Genomic DNA, 18,324 nt, shown 5'->3' with positions numbered 1-18,324 from the left:
TCCAGGGGGGCGTGGACTTTCGCGCTGGAAGACCTGTGACTTTAAGGGGCAGGGCTGCGCTTGCTGTGGCGGAGGCCGATTGGCTGGAAGCAGTCCCCGGAAGTGACGCAGGAGAAGCCCACGTGTGCGATTCCATCCCACATGGCGGCGCTCCTGAGGATACTGTTGCAGCGCGGGAGGCCCTCGGCGGCCTCTGGCCGCCCGGTAGGACGGCGCGAGGCCAGCCTGGGCACTGGTCCCGGGGTTGCGGTGCGAGTGCGGTTCGCTCCCAGCCCCACAGGTAACCTTGGCGGACGTGACACTACAGGCCGAGGCCCCCTGTCTCGTCTCCGCCCCCCGAATGTTCCCGAAAGAATCCTTTCCGGTGGTGTCAAGGGGGCGGGCGGAGGAGGGTTAAGGCAGCGCTGGCCCGTTCTACAGAGGCGGAAACTAAGGTGCAGGAACAGAAATATTTCAAATTGCCAGGAATTTCTTTGTGTTTTTTGTGCCATCCCATCTCTTTCCGTCTTTCATGCATTTCGTACACGTGTATTGGATGACAAACTGTGTGCCAGGTGTTGTAGACACTGGGATACAGTGATCATTGAGAAAGGTAGAGGCCCTGCTCTCTAGGGGTAGGGGTCTGCACTCTAGTGGCTGCTGCAGACACCTATAAAAATAAATGTAATTTTAGAGTCACATGTGCCATGCGGGAAGTGAAACAGGATAGGAGACTGGGAGTTAAGAAGGGCGCTCCAGAAGGCTTTACTGAGCAGGTAACATTTGAGCTGAGATCCAAATGACAAGAAGGAGCGAAGCCGGGTGGGGTGGCTCAAGCCTGTAATCCCAGCCCTTTGGGAGGCCGAGGTGGGTGGATCACTTGAGATCAAGTGAGTCACTTGAGACCAGTCTGACCAACATGGTGAAACCCCGTCTCTACTGAAAGTACAAAACTATCCGGGCATGGTGGCGCATGCCTGTAATCCCAGCTACTTGGGAGGCTGAGGCAGGAGAATCACTTGAACTTGGGAGATGGAGGTTGCAGTGAGCCAAGATCTCGCCATTGCACTCCAGCCTGGGCAACAAGAGCGAAACTCTGTCTCAGAAACAAAAAAGAAGGAATCTTCTGGGTAGAGGAAATCGCAGGTACCAAGGCACTGTGCTAGTGTTGTTGGGATCTTAGCAAGCTAGAGGGTGACAGAGGCTCATTTTATAGCCAGTTAGAGATCTTGTCAGGGCCTTCTGGTTCCCACCAGTAAGGCTACCTTCTACCTTCTCTACACTGAGTGTGCCTCTCATCCCAAATGCCGGGATGAACATACAAGGATCTTTGTGGCAAAATCCCAGCTGTACATGATAGGATCTTTCTGGCGGTCAGTATAGCGTAGAGCAGTGCCTTTCAAACCATCTGTGGTAGAAGTGCTGGTTTTAAATTTCCAATCAATTGTGTCAGTATTTCCACAAAATTAATATAAATTAATGACCAGAAAAATAAAATTTTGAAAACATCCAAAATACAAACCCATCTCTTTTTATTGGGGTTAGCAGAGGTAAAATCATGCTGTCAGGTTGCTGTGTAAGTTTCTGCAGCCTGGTCCACATGGCAAAACCTTGTCTCTACTAAAATACAAGAATTAGCTGGGCATGTGGCCCAGGCCTGTAATCCCAGCTACTCAGAAGGCTGACGCACGAGAATCGTTTGAACCCAGGAGGCAGAGGTTGCAGTGAGCCGTGATCGTGCCACTACACTCCAGCCTGCGTGACAGAGTGAGACTCCATCTCAAAAGAAGAGCAACAACAAAAGTTTCTAAACCTTTACTCTCAGTTTCTGTACATGATTGTGAACTGATAACTGTTTTCAGACCTGCACTGGATCGCACACTTTGTTTTGAAGAGCACTTATGTAGAATGCCAAAGCCTGGGATTGCCTGGATACAAATTTCTGTCTTTGCCATTTGTTAGATGTGTAACTTACTAGATGTGCAAATTATTATTATTATTATTTGGGGACAGGGTCTGGCTCTGTCGCCCAGGCTGGAGTGCAGTGGTGCAATCTCGGCTCACTGCAACCTCAGCCTCTGGGGCTCAAGTGATCCTCCCACCTCAGCCTCCCGAGTAGCTGGGACTACAAGTGTGTGACCACTACGCCCAGCTAATTTTTGTGTTTTCTTGTAGAGATGGGGTTTTGCCATGTTGTCCAGGCTGGTCTCGAACTCCTGAGCTCAAGTGATCTACCTGCCTCGGCCTCCGAAAGTGCTGGGATTATAGGCGTGAGCCACCGCACCTGGCCTAGATGTGCAAATTATTTAATGAATCTGAGCCTCAGTTTTACTATTTGTGAAAACAGGGCTAATAGTGTCTGTCTTATGGGGTTAAGCTCATGCAGCTGAACCAATTAGCAAGGTCTAGTGCACCCAGAAAGCACTTAATAAACATCCTCTTTATTTTCTTGCTCATTTGCGGGAAAAGCCCATGTGGGAAAGGCTTTTGACTATAAACAGATAAAAGAATTATCAGGCACAGATCATTACAGTAGCTGAAATTAATTGATGGTTTACTTTGGTCAGCATTTAGACCTCTGAGCAACCCTATAATGAGGAAAATTCTTATTTTTTTGCTCTTAATCCCTCTGACAGTTGAGGAAATAGAAGCTCATAAAAGTTGAGTTCCTTCCAAAGGGGTAGCAACTAATAAATGGTGGATGCAGAATTTGACTCCACGTATGCTTAATGTAAGAGGCTTTGTTTTTAGCAGCTGGGTCCCTCTTTTGTCTTGGGGACTCTTGGGACCTAGTGCCGCTGAATACCACTGGTTTTCTGGTGTCCTTGCAGTAACTATCTGAAGGTTACACACATCAGTGTTGAAGCAGGGTCGGCCTGGTCCCAGAAGAGCTTTTCCTCTCCTCTGCTGCCTCTTGTACCTGTAAATGTAGATGAGCTCGTTGTGGAGACTTAGAGCTGTGGGCTGGACCAAAGAAGGTAGGGTAAGAGGTAATGACAACCCGTAAAAAGTGTTAACTTTCAGTTTTTAGACAGGAATAATGAAAAAGGAAAATCTTACGAGTGTAAAGTGATGAAGAGAAATATAGTGGAATCAAACACCACTGTTGGTTAGTGTGTAAAGCCAGCAATTAGGGTGAAAATCTTGGCAAGGTGTGGCGGCTCATGCCGGTAATCCCAGCACTTTGGCAGGCTGAGGTGGAAGGATTGCTTGAGCCCAGGAGTTTGAGACCAGCCTGGGCAACATAGTGAGACCTTGCCTCTACAAAAAAAAATACAAATATTAGCCAGGCATGGTGGTGTACACTTGTAGTTCCAGCTACTCAGGAGGCTGACGTGGGAGGATTGATTGAGCCTGGGAGGTTGAGGCTGCAGTGAGCCATGACTGTACCACTGCACCTGGCCCACGGTGCGATTGTACAGTATTTTAAATTTCTAGTTTGTTTGTAATTAATTTTTTTCCCAGCACACATCACTGAATTTCTGTAAGTTAAATGTACATGATATGGCCTCAGTGAATAACCCCACTTCTCTTTCAGGCAAAACTTGACCTTGAGACAAATATCAAAATAGAGTGGTGGATGCAGTTGGTGGATCCCAGCACTTGGGAGGCCAAGGCTGGGGGATCACTTGAGGTCAGGAGTTCAAGACCAGCCTGGCCAACATGGTGAACGCCTGTCTCTACCAAAAATACAAACATTAGCTGGGTGTGGTGGCACGTACGTGTAGTCCCAGCTACTCGGGAGGCTGGGCATGAGAATTGCCTAAACCCAAGAGGCAGAGGTTGCAGTGAGCCAAGATTGTGCCACTGCACTCCAGCCTGGGTGATAGAGCGAGACTCTGTCTTAAAAAACCTACAAAAACCTCCTGGGCTCAAGTGATCCCCCTGGCTTTGGCCTCCCAAAGTGGTAGGATTACAGGTGTGAGCCAATGCGTCCTGCTGGTCTTTGAAATTTATTGCAACGTTCTGTCACAGTAGTGCTTACTTGCTCCTTGCTGAGGCCTATTAGCTCATCTGCCCTGTCTTATCTGAGCTGTTCTCTTCTCCAGGCTTCTTGCACCTGGGTGGCCTCCGCACTGCCCTGTACAACTACATCTTTGCTAAGAAGTACCAGGGAAGCTTCATCCTGAGGCTGGAGGACACAGATCAGACTCGCTTTGTGCCTGGGGCAGCGGAGAATATTGAGGATATGCTGGAGTGGGCAGGTGAGCCTGGCAGAGAAAGGATCTTTCTGCAGGGAAGGAACAGGAAGCAGGAAAAGGAGCCTGTGGGTCTTCTCATGGAGCTCAGAGTGGAAAATCAGGAGTTCCTGGAGAAATAACCGTGTTTGTACTGCCCGGGGTAGCAGATGCCACCTGAAAAAAATGCTGAAGCTCTCTGAAACACAGCTCCAAGACTGGTTTCTTTATTTTTTAATTTTTTAGCGTCAGGGTCTCATTCTGTTGGCTAGAGTTCCATGGCACAATCATAGCTTACTGTAGCCTTGACCTGGGCTCAAGTGATCCTCCCACCTTAGCCTCCCAAGTAGATGGGACTACAGGCACGCACCACCACCCCTGGCTAATTTTTAGTTTTTTATTTTTTTGTAGAGATGAGATCTCACTGTGTTGCCCAAGCTATTCTCAGACTCCTGGGCTCAAGCAATCCTCCTGCTACAGCCTCCCAAAGAGCTGGGATAACAGGTGTGAGCCACTGACAAGGCTGTTTTGAGATTCCTATTTTCACCTCAGAATCTCAAGTCCATTCCCTATAAGGGCCAGGCAGGAAGCACAGGCCAAGTGGGAATTGGAGGAGCTGGGCCAGTGCTGAGCTGTGGAAACCACGTCTCATCCAGAGGAGGGAGTGCCTCTGAGCTCCAGCTCCTTGTACCTATGCGGGAATGCTGGCCCAGCTTGTCCAGTCTTCTGAGTTCCAAGAAGAGCCAGAAATACAGTTTTTCTGGATGAATACTTACCTTTATTAAATCTGGGCTCAGATTTTTTTTTTAACCACATTGTATAAGCCACACGTACAGCTTCTGAAGTTGATCTTGTGGGAAGTTTAATCCTGAGGACAGCTAAGGTTAGGGAGAACAAAGAGGAGTGTGTTTCCTTTTCCTGGGTCGACAATTGTCTACCTATATGGACAGGTGTGACTAGGAAAGGGGAGATTCCCAAGGAAAAATACCAAGACTCTGCTAGTCTAGAGATTGAAAAAAAAAAAAAGAAAGAAAAATCCCAAGACTGTTTTGAGATGTGTGTTCTAATCTCAGGTAAATTACTCACTAGACTCTGGATTCCTAAAGAGTACAAAATGATTTCATATCTTTTATTGTAAAAGGCTTTAGCAGGTGTTCCGTCAAGGTCCGTTGAATAAAGGATTCTATACAAGATCAGATACTGTGATCAAGGGACCATGCTAGGTGCTAGAGACGTTTAACAAAGACCCTGCACATGGCCAGGTATGGTGGCTCGTGCCTGTAATCCCAGCACTTTGGGAAGCCAAGACGTGTGGATCACTTGAGGTCAGGAGTTCGAGACCAGCCTGGCCAATATGGCAAAAACCCCATCTCTACTAAAAATACAAAAATTAGCTGGTATGGTATCGTGTGCCTGTATTTCCAGCTACTTGGGAGGCTGAGACACAAGAATTGCTTGAACCCAGGAGGCAGAGGTTGCAGTGAACTGAGATCGCGCCACCATACTCCAGCCTGGGCAACAGAGTGAGACTGTCTTGAAAAAAAAAAAAAAAAAAAAGTCCGTACGCAGTGGCTCACACCTGTAATCCTGTAATCCCAGCACTTTGGGAGGCCGAAGCAGGCGGATCATAAGGTCAGGAGATTGAGACCATCCTGGCTAACATGCTGAAACCCTGTCTCTACTAAAAATAAAAAAACTAGCCAGGCGTGGTGGCAGGCACCTGTAGTCCCAGCTACTCCGGAGGCTGAGGCAGGAGAATGGCGTGAACCTAGGAGGCAGAGCTTGCAGTGAGCCTAGATTGCGCCACTGTACTCCAGCCTGGGCAACAGAGCGAGACTCCATCTCCAAAAAAAAAAAAAGACCCTGTGCTCAGTGACAAAGGGAAAGACAGATAAGTGGATTAATTATTTCTCTTTTTTTAAATTTTTTAAACAAAGTCTTGCTCTGTTGCCCAGGCTAGAGTGCAGTGGTTCAAACACAGCTCACTGTAATCTCAAATTCCTGAGCTCAAGGGATCCTCTCACCTTAGCGTCCTGGGTAGCTGGAACTATAGCCGTGTGCCACCACGCCCAGCTAATTTTATTAATTTATGTTTTTGTAGAGATGGGGTCTCGCTATGTTACCCAGGCTGCTGTTGAACCCCTGACCTCAAGTAATTCTCCTGCCTCGGCCTCCCAAAGTGCTGGCATCACGGTCATGAACCATCACTCCTGGCTCCTAATTTATTCTTCATAGGATATTAAATGATAATAACCAGTATGGAGAAAAGAGTAACAGGCTTAGAAACTGGGGCGAGGGATGCTCTTGTAGATAGCGTGGTCTCCTCTTAGGAGGTGACACTGGAGCAGAGACCTGCATGAAGTGAGGAGCCAGCCCCGTGGTGACCTGGGGGAAGAATGTTCAAAGCCAAAAGAATAGCCAATGCAGAGGCCACACGGCAGGAAAGTTCTGGATGTATTTGAGGAGCATCAAAAAGACCAGCTTGGTCTAACCATAGTGAGCAGAATGACCAGGGATGTGAGGATAGAAGGCTTGCCAGGCCGGGCACAGGGGTTCCTGCCTGGAATCCCAGCACTTTGGGAGACCAAGGAGAGAGGATCACTTGGACCCAGGAGTCCAGGACCAACCTGGGCCACGTAGTAAGACCTTGTCTCTCTAAAAAATTATCTGGGGGTAGTGGTGTACTCCTATAGTCCCAGCTACTTGGGAGGCTGAGGTGGGAGCATCACCTGAGCCTGGGGAAGTTGAGGTTGTGAGCTGTGATCATGTTACAGGATTCCTTCAGTGCCACTTTACCAGCCAGAAATCTCTGCAGCTGCCGTCACCTCTGTCGGGCCTCGCTTGGGCCTTCTGGGCCCACTTGGCCCAGCAGGCTGCACTTGGCTCATGCCCACTTGGATCCCACACCTGCTGTGGCCCCACACTCAGCCCATGGCTGGACAGGGTGTGCCACGAGTGGCTTCTTTGTTGGGTGCCGGCATCTAGATGAGGGGAAAATGGTGACACCCAACAACTTGGGAGATGCCAGCAGTTGTGGAGCTCCAAGGGGTGTTACGGCTCTTGTTTGGGGAGTCCTGAGGTCTGAGCCCCCAGGTTCGAGCCCCCAGCACTGTCTCAGCTCTTCACTCCTGTAGCTTGGTGAGCAGGAGCATGTTACAGCTCTCTTTCTCCCCTAGTCCGTTGAGCGGGAGTGTGTTACAGCTCTCTTTCTCCCATAGTCCGGTGAGCTGGAGCGTGTTACAGCTCTCTGTCTCCCTAGTCCGGTGAGCGGGAGTGTGTTACAGCTCTCTTTCTCCCGTAGTCCAGTGAGTGGGAGCGTGTTACAGCTCTTTTATTCCCATCACCCGCAGCTTGGCGAGTTTTGGGTTCTTGTCCAGCAACCAAGAGGAAGAGGTGTGCAGGTACTGTAGAATGAGTACGGGAGAGAAGAATTTTATTGAGTGACCTAAGGGAAGCTCTCCACTGCAAGAGTGGACCCTGAAAGTGGTAGCCATCTGTGAGGCTGAGTCTGGCATTTTTATGGGCTTAGAATGGGGGAGTGCCTGCTGATTGGTCCGTGAGTGGTCTTGGAAAAAGCACCATTCAGTTGGTTAAGACATATCCTCCAAAAGGAACCAATCAAGAGAGAGTGGGTGAGACAGAGAAAGAAGTTCTCACTCCAGTCATGGACTGTATCCTGAACTGACAGTTTGGTTTTCAGGCTTTGAGCTGTCTTTGGCTTAGAGGTCAGATTTCACCAGGGATTGTCCGTGACTGCATAGGAATTTGTCTGTCTCCTGTCAGTCATGCCATTACACTCCAGCCTGAGGCAACAGAGTGAGACGCTGTCTCAAAAAAAAAAAAAAAGAAGGCTTTCCAGGAGCCAAATGACCTGGTGCTTCACAGAGCGAGATGAAGGCTTCACTTTCACGGAGGATCTGCTACTGATCAGGTACCATGCCAGGCATGAGGGATACAGTGATGAACAGCGCTGATGGTGCCGGGCCCCACCCTCCTGGAACTCCTGTGGCAGCATCATTGTGAGAATGAGGCTTGCAACCCAGACCTTGTCGCCCACCCTGGTATTTTGTTGAGGCAGAGGACAGGTATTCAGGCACCCCGTGGTGGCTGACTTCTAGAGCACCTTGCTTTGGGAGTCATTCTTTCTTTTCTTATGTTTTTCATTTTATTGATTGATTGATTGATTGAGATGGAGTTGCTCTGTCGCCCCGGCTGGAGTGCAGTGGCGCCATCTCGGCTCACTGCAAGCTCCACCTCCAGGGTTCACGCCATTCTCCCGCCTCAGCCTCCTGAGTAGCTAGGACTACAGGCACCCACCACCACACCCGGCTAATTTTGTTTTTGTATTTTTCATAGAGACGGGGTTTCACCATATTGGTCCGGATGGTCTCGATCTCCTGACCTCGTGATCCACCTGCCTCAGCCTCCCAAAGTGCTGGGATTACAGGTGTGAGCCACCGCACCCGGCTATTATTATTATTATTTTTAGAGGTGGTGTTTCACCGTGTTACCCAGGCTGGTTTCGAACTCCTGAGTTCAAATGAGCCACCTACCTCGGCCTCCCAAAGTCCTGGGATTACAGGCATGACCCAGCATGCCCGGCCTTTTTAAAGAACTGACATACCAAGCCTGTAATCCCAGCACTTTGGGAGGCCGAGACGGGCAGATCACGAGGTCAGGAGATCGAGACCATCCTGGCTAACCTGGTGAAACCCGGTCTCTACTAAAAAACTAGCTGGGCGAGGTGGCGGGTGCCTGTAGTCCCAGCTACTCAGGAGGCTGAGGCAGGAGAATGGCGTAAACCCGGGAGGCGGAGCTTGCAGTGAGCTGAGATCTGGCCACTGCACTCCAGCCTGGGTGACAGAGTGAGACTCTGTCTCAAAAAAAAAAAAAAAAATTGACATACAAGCCAGGCGCAGTGGCTCTTGACTGGCTCTCACCTGGGGTGGCTCTCCCAGCACTTTGGGAGGCCAGAGCAGGTGGATCACAAGGTCAGGAGTTCAAGACCAGCCTGGCCAACATGGTGAAACCCGTCTCTAATAAAAATACAAAAACTAGTTGGGCGTGGTTAGTGGCGCATGCTTGTAATCCCAGCTACTCGGGAGGCTGAGGCAGGAGAATTGCTTGTACTGGGTGTTGGAGGTTGCAGTGAGCCGAGATTGCCACTGCACTCCAGCCTGGGTGACAGAGCTAGACTCTGTCTTGGGGGAAGAAAAAAAAATGACATATAATTCCCATAATATGAAATTTATCATATCAAAGTGTACAATTCAGTGGTTTTCAGTGTATTCACTGTGTTGTGCGACCATCACCACTAATTCCAGAACGTTTCCATCACCCCTAAAAGAAACTCTTCCTTATTAGCAGTCGCTCTCCATTCTACCCTCTCCTACTGCCTGGCAACTATCAATCTCTTTCTACCTTCCAACTACCATTCTCCTTCTGCCTTCATGGATTTGCATCTTCTGGACATTTCATGTGAATGAGATCATACAACATTTGTCCTTCTGTGACTGGCTTCCTTCGCTTACCATAAGCTCATCTGTGGTCTATAAGTACTTCGTTGCTTTTTGTAGCCAAATAATATTCATTGTATGGATATACCACATTTTGTTTATTCATCACTAGTGAATGAACATTTTGGTTACCTCTGGTTTTTGGCTGTCGATTAAAACTCTATGAACATTTGCTTGCCAGTTTTTAAATTAACATGTTTTCCGTTCTCCTAGGGGAGTCCCTCTTAAACTCTGGGGCATTCCAAGATACCACATTAAAGAGACTGGTTTAGCATTAGATCAAGAAGGGACCCCCCCAAATTTACCCGATTCTGCCGTCCTTTCTGACAAATGAAGAAATGGAGGTCCCGTGGGAGGGAGCCAAGTAACATGATAATCAACAGCTGGCTGGGTGCCGTGGCTCATGCCTGTAATCCCAGCACTGGGACGCTGAGGCAGGAGGATCACTTGAGCCCAGGAGTTTGAGACCAGCCTGGGCAACATAGGCAGACCTTGTCTCTATAGAAAACTTAAAAAAAGTTAGGCAGGCCTGGTGGCATGTATCTGTAGTGTCAGCTACTTGGGAGGCTGAGGTGGGAGGATCGTGTGAGCCTGAAAGGTTGAGGCTTCAATGAGCTGAGATCATGCCACTACACTCCAGTCTGAGCAACAGAGTGAGACCCTGTCTCAAATAAAAAAATACCAAAGCATAGAGAGCACTGAGCACAGGCCACATGATGAGTACTTTACTTACATCGTCGTGTTCTAGTCTCATGATGATCCTCATGAGAAAGTTACTACTTATTTCCTTCTTTAACAAATGAGTACCCAGAGCCCAGAAGGATGACTTTCCCAATGGTGTCTGAGCTGTCTGGTACATTTGAACCCAGGCGCACTCAGCTCAGTTTGTGTTAGCATTGAGGGTAGCAGGGTGAACAATGTCCTTATTTTCCCAATTCATTTGAAAGCTCTTTGAGGGCAGAAACACCATCTTCCAGTTCTCGTGTCCCTGTGCCCTCTCCTGAAAGCATTCATAATGAAATTTATCCTACGTAAATTCCAGAAGGAATTGGACTTTGGATTGGGAGTTTGGCTTACAGTAGATCATATTTAATCTATAGCATATATTGAAACTGTCCTAAATATACACCACTGGGCTAAGCACTTGTAAGCTCTGACACATTCTCACAGTTCCCTCTGCACAGGCTGCTAGCTCCACTTTTCAAAACAGGAAACTGAGGCTTAGAAAGACTAAGTCTAGCTGGGCATGGTGGCATATGCCTATAATCCCAGCTACTCAAGAGGCTGAGGTGGCAGGATCACTCGAGCCTAGAAATTGGAGACTGTAGTGAGCTAGGATTGCACTACTGCACCCTAGCCTGAGTGACACAGCAAGACTCGCTTTCTACTAAAAAATTAGCCAGATGTGGTAATGTGCACCTGTAGTCCTAGCTACTCGGGAGGCTGAGGCAGGAGGGTGGCTTGAGCCTGGTAGTTCAAGGCTACAGTGTGCTATGATCATACCACTGCACTTCAGCTGTGTGATAGAGTGTGACCCCATCTCTTAGAAAAAGAAAGGCTAAGTGCCACAAACAGCAGTGTGATGAGTGGTTAAGAGTGTTGGCTCCGGTGCCCATTAGTCTGGGTTTGAAGCTGATCGTGCCTCTTCTACTCGGCCAGGTGACAAAGCACCTCTGTGCCTCAGTGTCCACCTTACAGAATGGGGAAATAACCACACCTACCTGCTAGGGTGGGTTTGAGGCTTCAGGGAAAAGTGTCTTTTTTTTTTTTTTTCCTGTGAGACGGAGTCTCGCTCTGTCGCCCAGGCTGGAGTGCAGTGGTACAATCTCGGCTCACTGCAAGCTCCACCTCCCGGGTTCACGCCATTCTCCTGCCTTAGCCTCCCAAGTAGCTGGGACTACAGACGCCCGCCACCACGCCTGGCTAATTTTTTGTATTTTTATTAGAGACGGGGTTTCACCGTGTTAGCCAGGATGGTCTCGATCTCCTGACCTTGTGATCCGCCCACCTCGGCCTCCCAAAGTGATGGGATTACAGGCGTGAACCACCGTGCCCAGCCAAAAGTGTCTTTTTTGGCACTCAGCATCCTGGTACTCACACATTGGTAGCACCTCGGGATCCCCTGTCACAGCTACTAAGTGGCAGAACCAGGAGTCCAACCAGGGCCTGATGGGCTGTTCTCTGAACCACGATTTTTTTCTCCTAAGTCAGCTGTTCCCAGGCCTGGGCTTGTTTCTCCCTCTCCAGGGAAGGAATGGATTGAGAGGACATACAGTTGGGGGTGTGGACTTCGGAGCCCGTACATCGGAGCCCGTACATCTCTGTTTGCTCCTTAGTCCACGAGCCCATGCAACTTTGAGTGCTTTACCTCTCTGTGTTTTAACTTTTCATCTCCAAAAGGGACATTGGGCCGGGTGCAGTGGCTCACACCTATAATCCGAGCACTTTGAGAGGCCGAGGTGGGTGGATCACCTGAGGTCGGGAGTTCAAGACCAGCCTGGCCAATGTGGTGAAACCCTGTCTCTGCTAAAAATACAAAAATTAGCTGGGTGAGGTGGCACATGCTTGTAATCCCAGCTATTCTGGAGGCTAAGGCAGGAGAATTGCTTGAACTTGGGAGGTGGAGGTTCCTGTGAGCCAAGATTGCACTACTGCACTCCAATCTGGGCAACAGAGCGAGACTCTGCCTCAAAAAAGAAGGGAGGTCGGCGGGGGGTAGGGCCAGGAGCGGTGGCTCACCTGTAATCCCAGCACTTTAGGAGGCCGAGGTGGGCGGCACCTGAGGTCAGGAGTTCAAGACCAGCCTGACCAACATGGAGAAACCCCGTCTCTATTAAAAATACAAAAATTAGCCAGGCATGGTGGCACATGCCTGTAATCCCAGCTACTCAGGAGGCTGAGGCAGGAGAATTGCTTGAACCCAGGAGGCGGAGGTTGCTGTGAGCTGAGATCACGCCACTGCACTCTTGCCTGGGCAACAAGAGCGAAACTCTGCCTCAAATAGAAAAGTGACAGGGGGGGACATTGTACTAATGCCAACCTTATGGATTGTTATAAGGATTAAAGCTTTAATATATGCATAAAGCACTTAGAGCAATGCCTGGGAACAAGTGCTGTGTGCACCTTAGCTGTCATTATGGCCTGTGTTCCAGGTATCCCCCCTGATGAGAGCCCCCGCCGGGGTGGTCCTGCTGGGCCCTATCAGCAATCTCAGCGATTGGAACTGTATGCCCAGGCCACAGAGGCGCTGCTGAAGACCGGAGCTGCTTATCCCTGTTTCTGCTCACCCCAGCGGCTGGACCTCCTGAAGAAGGAGGCCTTGCGGAATCGCCAGATGCCCCGGTAAGAACCCCAGCTTGTTGCGTTTGCCTCACTGACATTGGGTGTGTTTGTTACCTGGTGCTGCATAAGAAATTTCCCTAAATGTGTATTATCTCTCAGTTTCTTTGGGTCAGGCATCTGAGTGTGGCCTCACCAGTTCCTTTGGCTCAGGGATTCTCAAAGCCACTAGCAACTACAGGTCCTAGCCAGTCCTGGAGTTTTCTTAAGGCTTAGCTTGGGGAGGATCTACTTCCATCTCCTCTCACAAGGCTATTGGCCAGCCTCAGGTCCTCGCTAGCTGTTGCCTGGAGACATCAGTTGTTTGCCATGTGGGCCTCTCCATAGGGCAGCTCACAGCATGGCAGCCAGCATTCCTCAAAGCCAGCCAAGGAGAGAGTGAGCAGGTACAAGCTGGAGTCCACCTAGTTGTGGAAGCGACTTCTCACCACTTTACAGGCTGTGTATTCCTTATCTGGAATGCTTGGAACCAGAAGTGTTTTGGATTTTGGATTTTTTGCATATTGAAATATCTACATAGATATAATGAGATACCTTGGGGATGGGACCCAAGTCTAAACATGAGATTCATTTATGTTTCATGTACGCCTTATACACATAGGCTGAAGGTGATTTTATGCAATATTTTGACTGTAGCCTGTCACATGTGTTTGGGTGTTGAATTTTCCACTTATGGCATCATGTCAGCACTCAAAAGGTTTCAAATGTCAGATCAGTTGTGGCTTTTTTTTTTTTTTGAGACAGAGTCTCACTCTGTTGCCCAGGCTGGAGTGCAGTGGTGCCATCTTGGCTCACTGCAACCTCTGCCTCCCAGCTTCAAGCAATTCTGCCTTAGCCTCCTGTGTAGCTGGGACTACAGGCGCATGCCACCACAACTGGCTCATTTTTGTGTTTTTAATAGAGATGGGATTTTGTCATATTGCCCAGGCTGTTCCCAAACTCCTGAACTCAAGCAGTCTTCCCACCTCAGCCTCCCAAAGTGCTGGGATTGCAGGCATGAGCTACTGTACCTGGACCATTGGAGCATTTCAGATTAGACATACTTGGCATTATTTTTGTTCATTAGACAGAAGTCACTAGGCCCAGCCCACACACAAGGGGAGGGGACTATACAAGGACAGAAACACCAGAAGGCGAGAATGACTGGGGGCCATGTTAGAAGCTGCCTGACACATTGGGTCTCAGAAAGTAATGTGTAAAGTAATTTTAATTACTTGTTATTTTGAATGGGCAAAATGTTCTATATTTAAAAGGTCCACAGGGCGGACATGGTGGCTCACGCCTGTAATCCCAGCACTTTGGGAGGCTGAGGTGAGTGGATCACGAGGTCAGGAGTTCAGAACCAGCCTGGCCAATGTGATGAAACCCCATCTCTACTAAAAATACAAAAATTAGCTGGGCTTGGTGGTGTGCCTGTAGTCCTAGCTGCTCGAGAGGCTGAGGCAGGAGAATCATTTGAACCCAGGTGGAGGTTGCAGTGAGCTGACATTGCACCACGACACTCCAGCCTGGGCGACAGAGCAAGTCTCTGTCCCCGCAAAAAAAAGAAAAGAAAAACGAAAGGTCCACAGAGGGCTGGGTGTGGTGGCTCACGCCTGTAATCCCAGCACTTTGGGAGGCGGAGGCAGGCAGATCATTTGAGGTCAGGAGTTCGAGACCAGCCTGGCCAGCGTGGTAAAACCCCATCTCTACTAAAAATACAAAAATTAGGCCTGGAGTGATGGCTCATGCCTGTAATCCCAGTATGTTGGCAGGCCGAGGTGGGCAGATCACCTGAGGTCAGGAGTTCAAGACCAGCCTGGCCAATATGGTGAAACCCCATCTCTACAAAAATACAAAAATTAGCTGGGCATGATGGCAGGTGCCTGTAATCCTAGCTACTTGGGAGGCTGAGGCAGGAGAATAGCTTGAACCTGGGAACTGAAGGTTGCAGTGAGCCGAGATCGTGCCATTGCACTCTAGTGTAGGTGACAGAACGAGACTCCGTCTCAGAAAAAAATTAGCTGAGCTTTGTGGTGCACGCCTGTAATCCTAGCTACCTTGGAGGTTGAGGTACTAGAATCGCATGAACCCAGAAGGTGGAGGTTGCAGTGAGCTGAGATTGTGCCATTGTACTGCAGCCTGGGTGACAGAGGGAAGCTGTCTCAAAAAAAAAAAAAAAGGTCCACAAAGACATATATTGAAAGAACTCTCTTCCAGTCTTGACTCTGGCCACTCAGTTCTGCAGAGACAACCAATGTTAAAATTTTCTTATGTCTCCTCCAGAGACATTCAGTGCATATACTGATAAGGTCCTATATTTTCTCTTTTTCCTTATTCACATGGTAGCATGTACTATGCACATGTACTATGTATGTGCTATGTGGGGTACAATGTACTATGTATGTGCTATGTGGGGCAATTTACCATGTCCACTTACTATCTTGAGGATCAGATATCAGTCCATAATAATGTATAATATTCCATTTATGGATATAACTTCATTTACTTAATCAGTTTCATCTTAACCTTTATTTTTAATTTATTTTATTTCATTTCATTTCTTTCCCCTCCCCCTCCCCCTCCCCCTCCCCCTGCCCTTTCCCTTTCCCTTGCTCTGTTCCCCAGGCTGGAGTGCAATGGCGCGATCTTGGCTCACTTCAATCTCCGTCTCCCGGTTTCAAGTGATTCTCTGGCCTCAGTTTCCCAAGTAGCTGGGATTACAGGCGCCCGCCACTACACCCGGCTAATTTTTGTATTTTTTTAGTAGAGACGAGGTTTTACCATGGTGGTCAGGCTGGTCTCAAACTCCTGACCTCAAGTGATCTGCCCAAGTGATCTTCAGGTGGCCTCCCAAAGTGCTGGGATTACAGGCATGAGCTACCACGCCCGGCCTTAACAAATATTTATGTTATTATTTTTTTTTTTGGAGAAGGATTCTTGCTCTGTTGCCCAGGCTGGAGTGCAGTGGTGTGATCTTGGCTCACTGCAACCTCCACCTCCTGGATTTAAGCAATTCTCCTGTCTCAGCCTCCCGGGGAGCTGGGACTAGAGGTGCACGCCGCCACACTTGGCTAATTTAATTTTCTTTTGTATTTAGTAGAGACAGGGTTTCACCGTGTTCCCCAGGCTGGTCTCTAACTCTTGAGCTCAGGCAGTTGACCTGCCTCAGCCTCCCAAAGTGCTAGGATTACAGGCATGAGCCACCGCATCCGGCCCAAACCTTTATGTTATTTCTAATATTTGGTTATGAAAGAAGAGAGCTGTGATGACTAATGTTGACATATGTCATTTTGCACTTGTGCAGTGTGTTTGCTGAATACCTTCCTAGAGGTGGAATTCCTGGGTCGAGTTGTAGCTTTGATGGATACCGCCAAGTGGCTGGCCCTTTACTTGTTTATACTCCCATCCACAATAGCATCATCACATTTACATTGCAGTGCCAGTAAACTATTTGATCAAGGGCTCAGCTATTTGGCCAAGGTCATGATGTTTACGGTGACATTGCCTTTTTATTATAAACAATCTATTTGTCTATTGACAGAAGATTTTTTTTTCCCCATCTCATTCTGTGACCCAGGCTGGAGTACAGCAGCATGATCACAGCTCATTGCAGCCTTGAATCTCCTGGGTTCAAGCAATCCTACAACCTCAGCCTCACAAGTATCTGTGACCACAGCCACATACCAACACTCACAGTTAGTGTTTTGTTTTTTTTGTTTTGTTTTGAGATGGGGTCTCACTCTGTCCCTCAGATTGGAGTGCAGCGATGTGATCTCGGCTCAAGGCAACCTCTGCCTCCTGGGCTCAAGCAGTCCTCCCATCTCAGCCTCCCAAACAGCTGGAACCACAGGTGTGTGCTGCCATGCCTGGCAATTTTGTTTTGTTTTGTTTTTTTGGTAGAGGCAGGGTCTTCCGTGTTGCCTAGGCTGGTCTCAAACTCCTGAGTACAGGAGATCCACCCACCTCAGCCTCCCAAAGTGCTGGGATTATAGGTGTGAGCCATCATGCCTGGCTGGCACACAGCTAGTTTTTAAATTTTTGTAGAGATGGAATTGCCCTATTTTGCCCAGGCTGGTATGAAACTTAAGCGATTTTCCCACTTCAGCTTCCCAAAGTGCTGGGATTATAGGCATGAGCCACCATGCCTGGCCAACAGATTATTACTTTTTTTTTAAAATTATAGTCATGCCCTGTTGTGGAATCCATGCAGCCATGTATTTATTTATTTATTTATTTTAAGCTTTCAGGATTTGTATTAAATCCTAGTCTAGTTTAACGGTATCTGATGTTATACACATCATCTCATGGTGAACGTGTTTAATAAGCGAAAGCAAATCAGACAGCTCATCTAAGTTATTTTTTGCAGACTAAACAGTAAGGTAATAATGATGGACACTTGCTCAGTGTTCATACAAGCTGTGTTGGTTATCAAAGTATATCTGCTAATATTTAATAAAAAGAGTGAAATATCACTGGGGTGGAAAAATCAAATAAGCCTAGACATTTGGTTGGAAAAGAACAGATCCAGTATGGATTTCACAAACCAAAAGTTTGTGAAAACTCAGTGCAATACAAATCCTTTTTATTATAAAAGCTTAGTTGAAGCTAAAAGATCTGTAAAAACTATTACTTTGGGCCTTAAACAGTACCAGCTCTTAGGATCAAAAAAAGACCACAACTCCAGCCTGGGCAACATGGTGAAACCCTATCTATATTAAAGTACAAAAATTAGCTGGGTGTGGTGGTGTGTGCCCGTAATCTCAGCTACTCAGGAGACTGAGGCAGGAGAATCACCTGAACCAGGGAGATGGAGGTTGCCATGAGCTCAGATTGTACCACGGCACTCCAGCCTGGGAGACAGAATGAGACCCTGTCTCAAAAAAAAAAAAAAAAAAAAAAGGAGGGGGCCACAACTGTTGAGACTGTATTACTTGATTTTATTTTACACTACGTGGTAGGTACAAAGCAATCCTCCTTAATAAAGTTGACAGCGTCCCTGAAAACTTTTGTTTTCAGACAGGGTCTTGCTCTGTCACCCAGGCTGGAGCAATGCAATCGTGACTCACCACAGCCTTGACTTCCTGGGCTCAAGCGATCCTCCTGCTTCAGCCTCCCAAGTAGGTGGAACCACACATTACCCACCATGCCCGGCTAATTCTTTTTTTTCTTTTTTTTTTAATTTCTAGTAGAGACAAGGTCTCATTACCCAGGCTGGTTTTGAACTCCTGGACTCAAGCAGTTCTCCTGCCCCTTGTCCTCCCAAAATGCTGGGATTACAGGAGTGAGCCACTGCACTTGGACAGAACATATTTAATAATGCACATTTAAAA

The 18,324-nt window shown here is 48.1% G+C and overlaps 1 protein-coding gene across 5 annotated transcripts in view; it reads left to right on the top strand.

Moving 5' to 3' along the window:
* The first annotated feature begins 116 nt into the window (after positions 1 to 116).
* The window catches only part of EARS2 (glutamyl-tRNA synthetase 2, mitochondrial), a 34,729-nt gene continuing 16,521 nt past the window's right edge, over positions 117 to 18,324 (top strand). For 4 of the 5 annotated variants that reach the window (XR_747407.2, XM_030924742.1, XM_010358216.2 and 1 more), the window contains exons 1-3: positions 117 to 280; positions 4,029 to 4,184; positions 12,826 to 13,015. Coding sequence is in view for 4 of the 5 variants with exons in the window: in XM_030924742.1 (XP_030780602.1) it covers positions 142 to 280; positions 4,029 to 4,184; positions 12,826 to 13,015 (485 nt within the window). In the remaining variant the exon portion in view is untranslated. The remainder of the gene's footprint in view (positions 281 to 4,028; positions 4,185 to 12,825; positions 13,016 to 18,324) is intronic. The other variant, XM_030924743.1, reaches the window with a different exon arrangement.

This window comes from Rhinopithecus roxellana, chromosome 20 (genome assembly GCF_007565055.1).
Source record: "Rhinopithecus roxellana isolate Shanxi Qingling chromosome 20, ASM756505v1, whole genome shotgun sequence".
NCBI classification, from domain to species: Eukaryota; Metazoa; Chordata; class Mammalia; order Primates; family Cercopithecidae; genus Rhinopithecus; species Rhinopithecus roxellana.
This window is presented reverse-complemented; position numbering and strand designations above follow the sequence as displayed.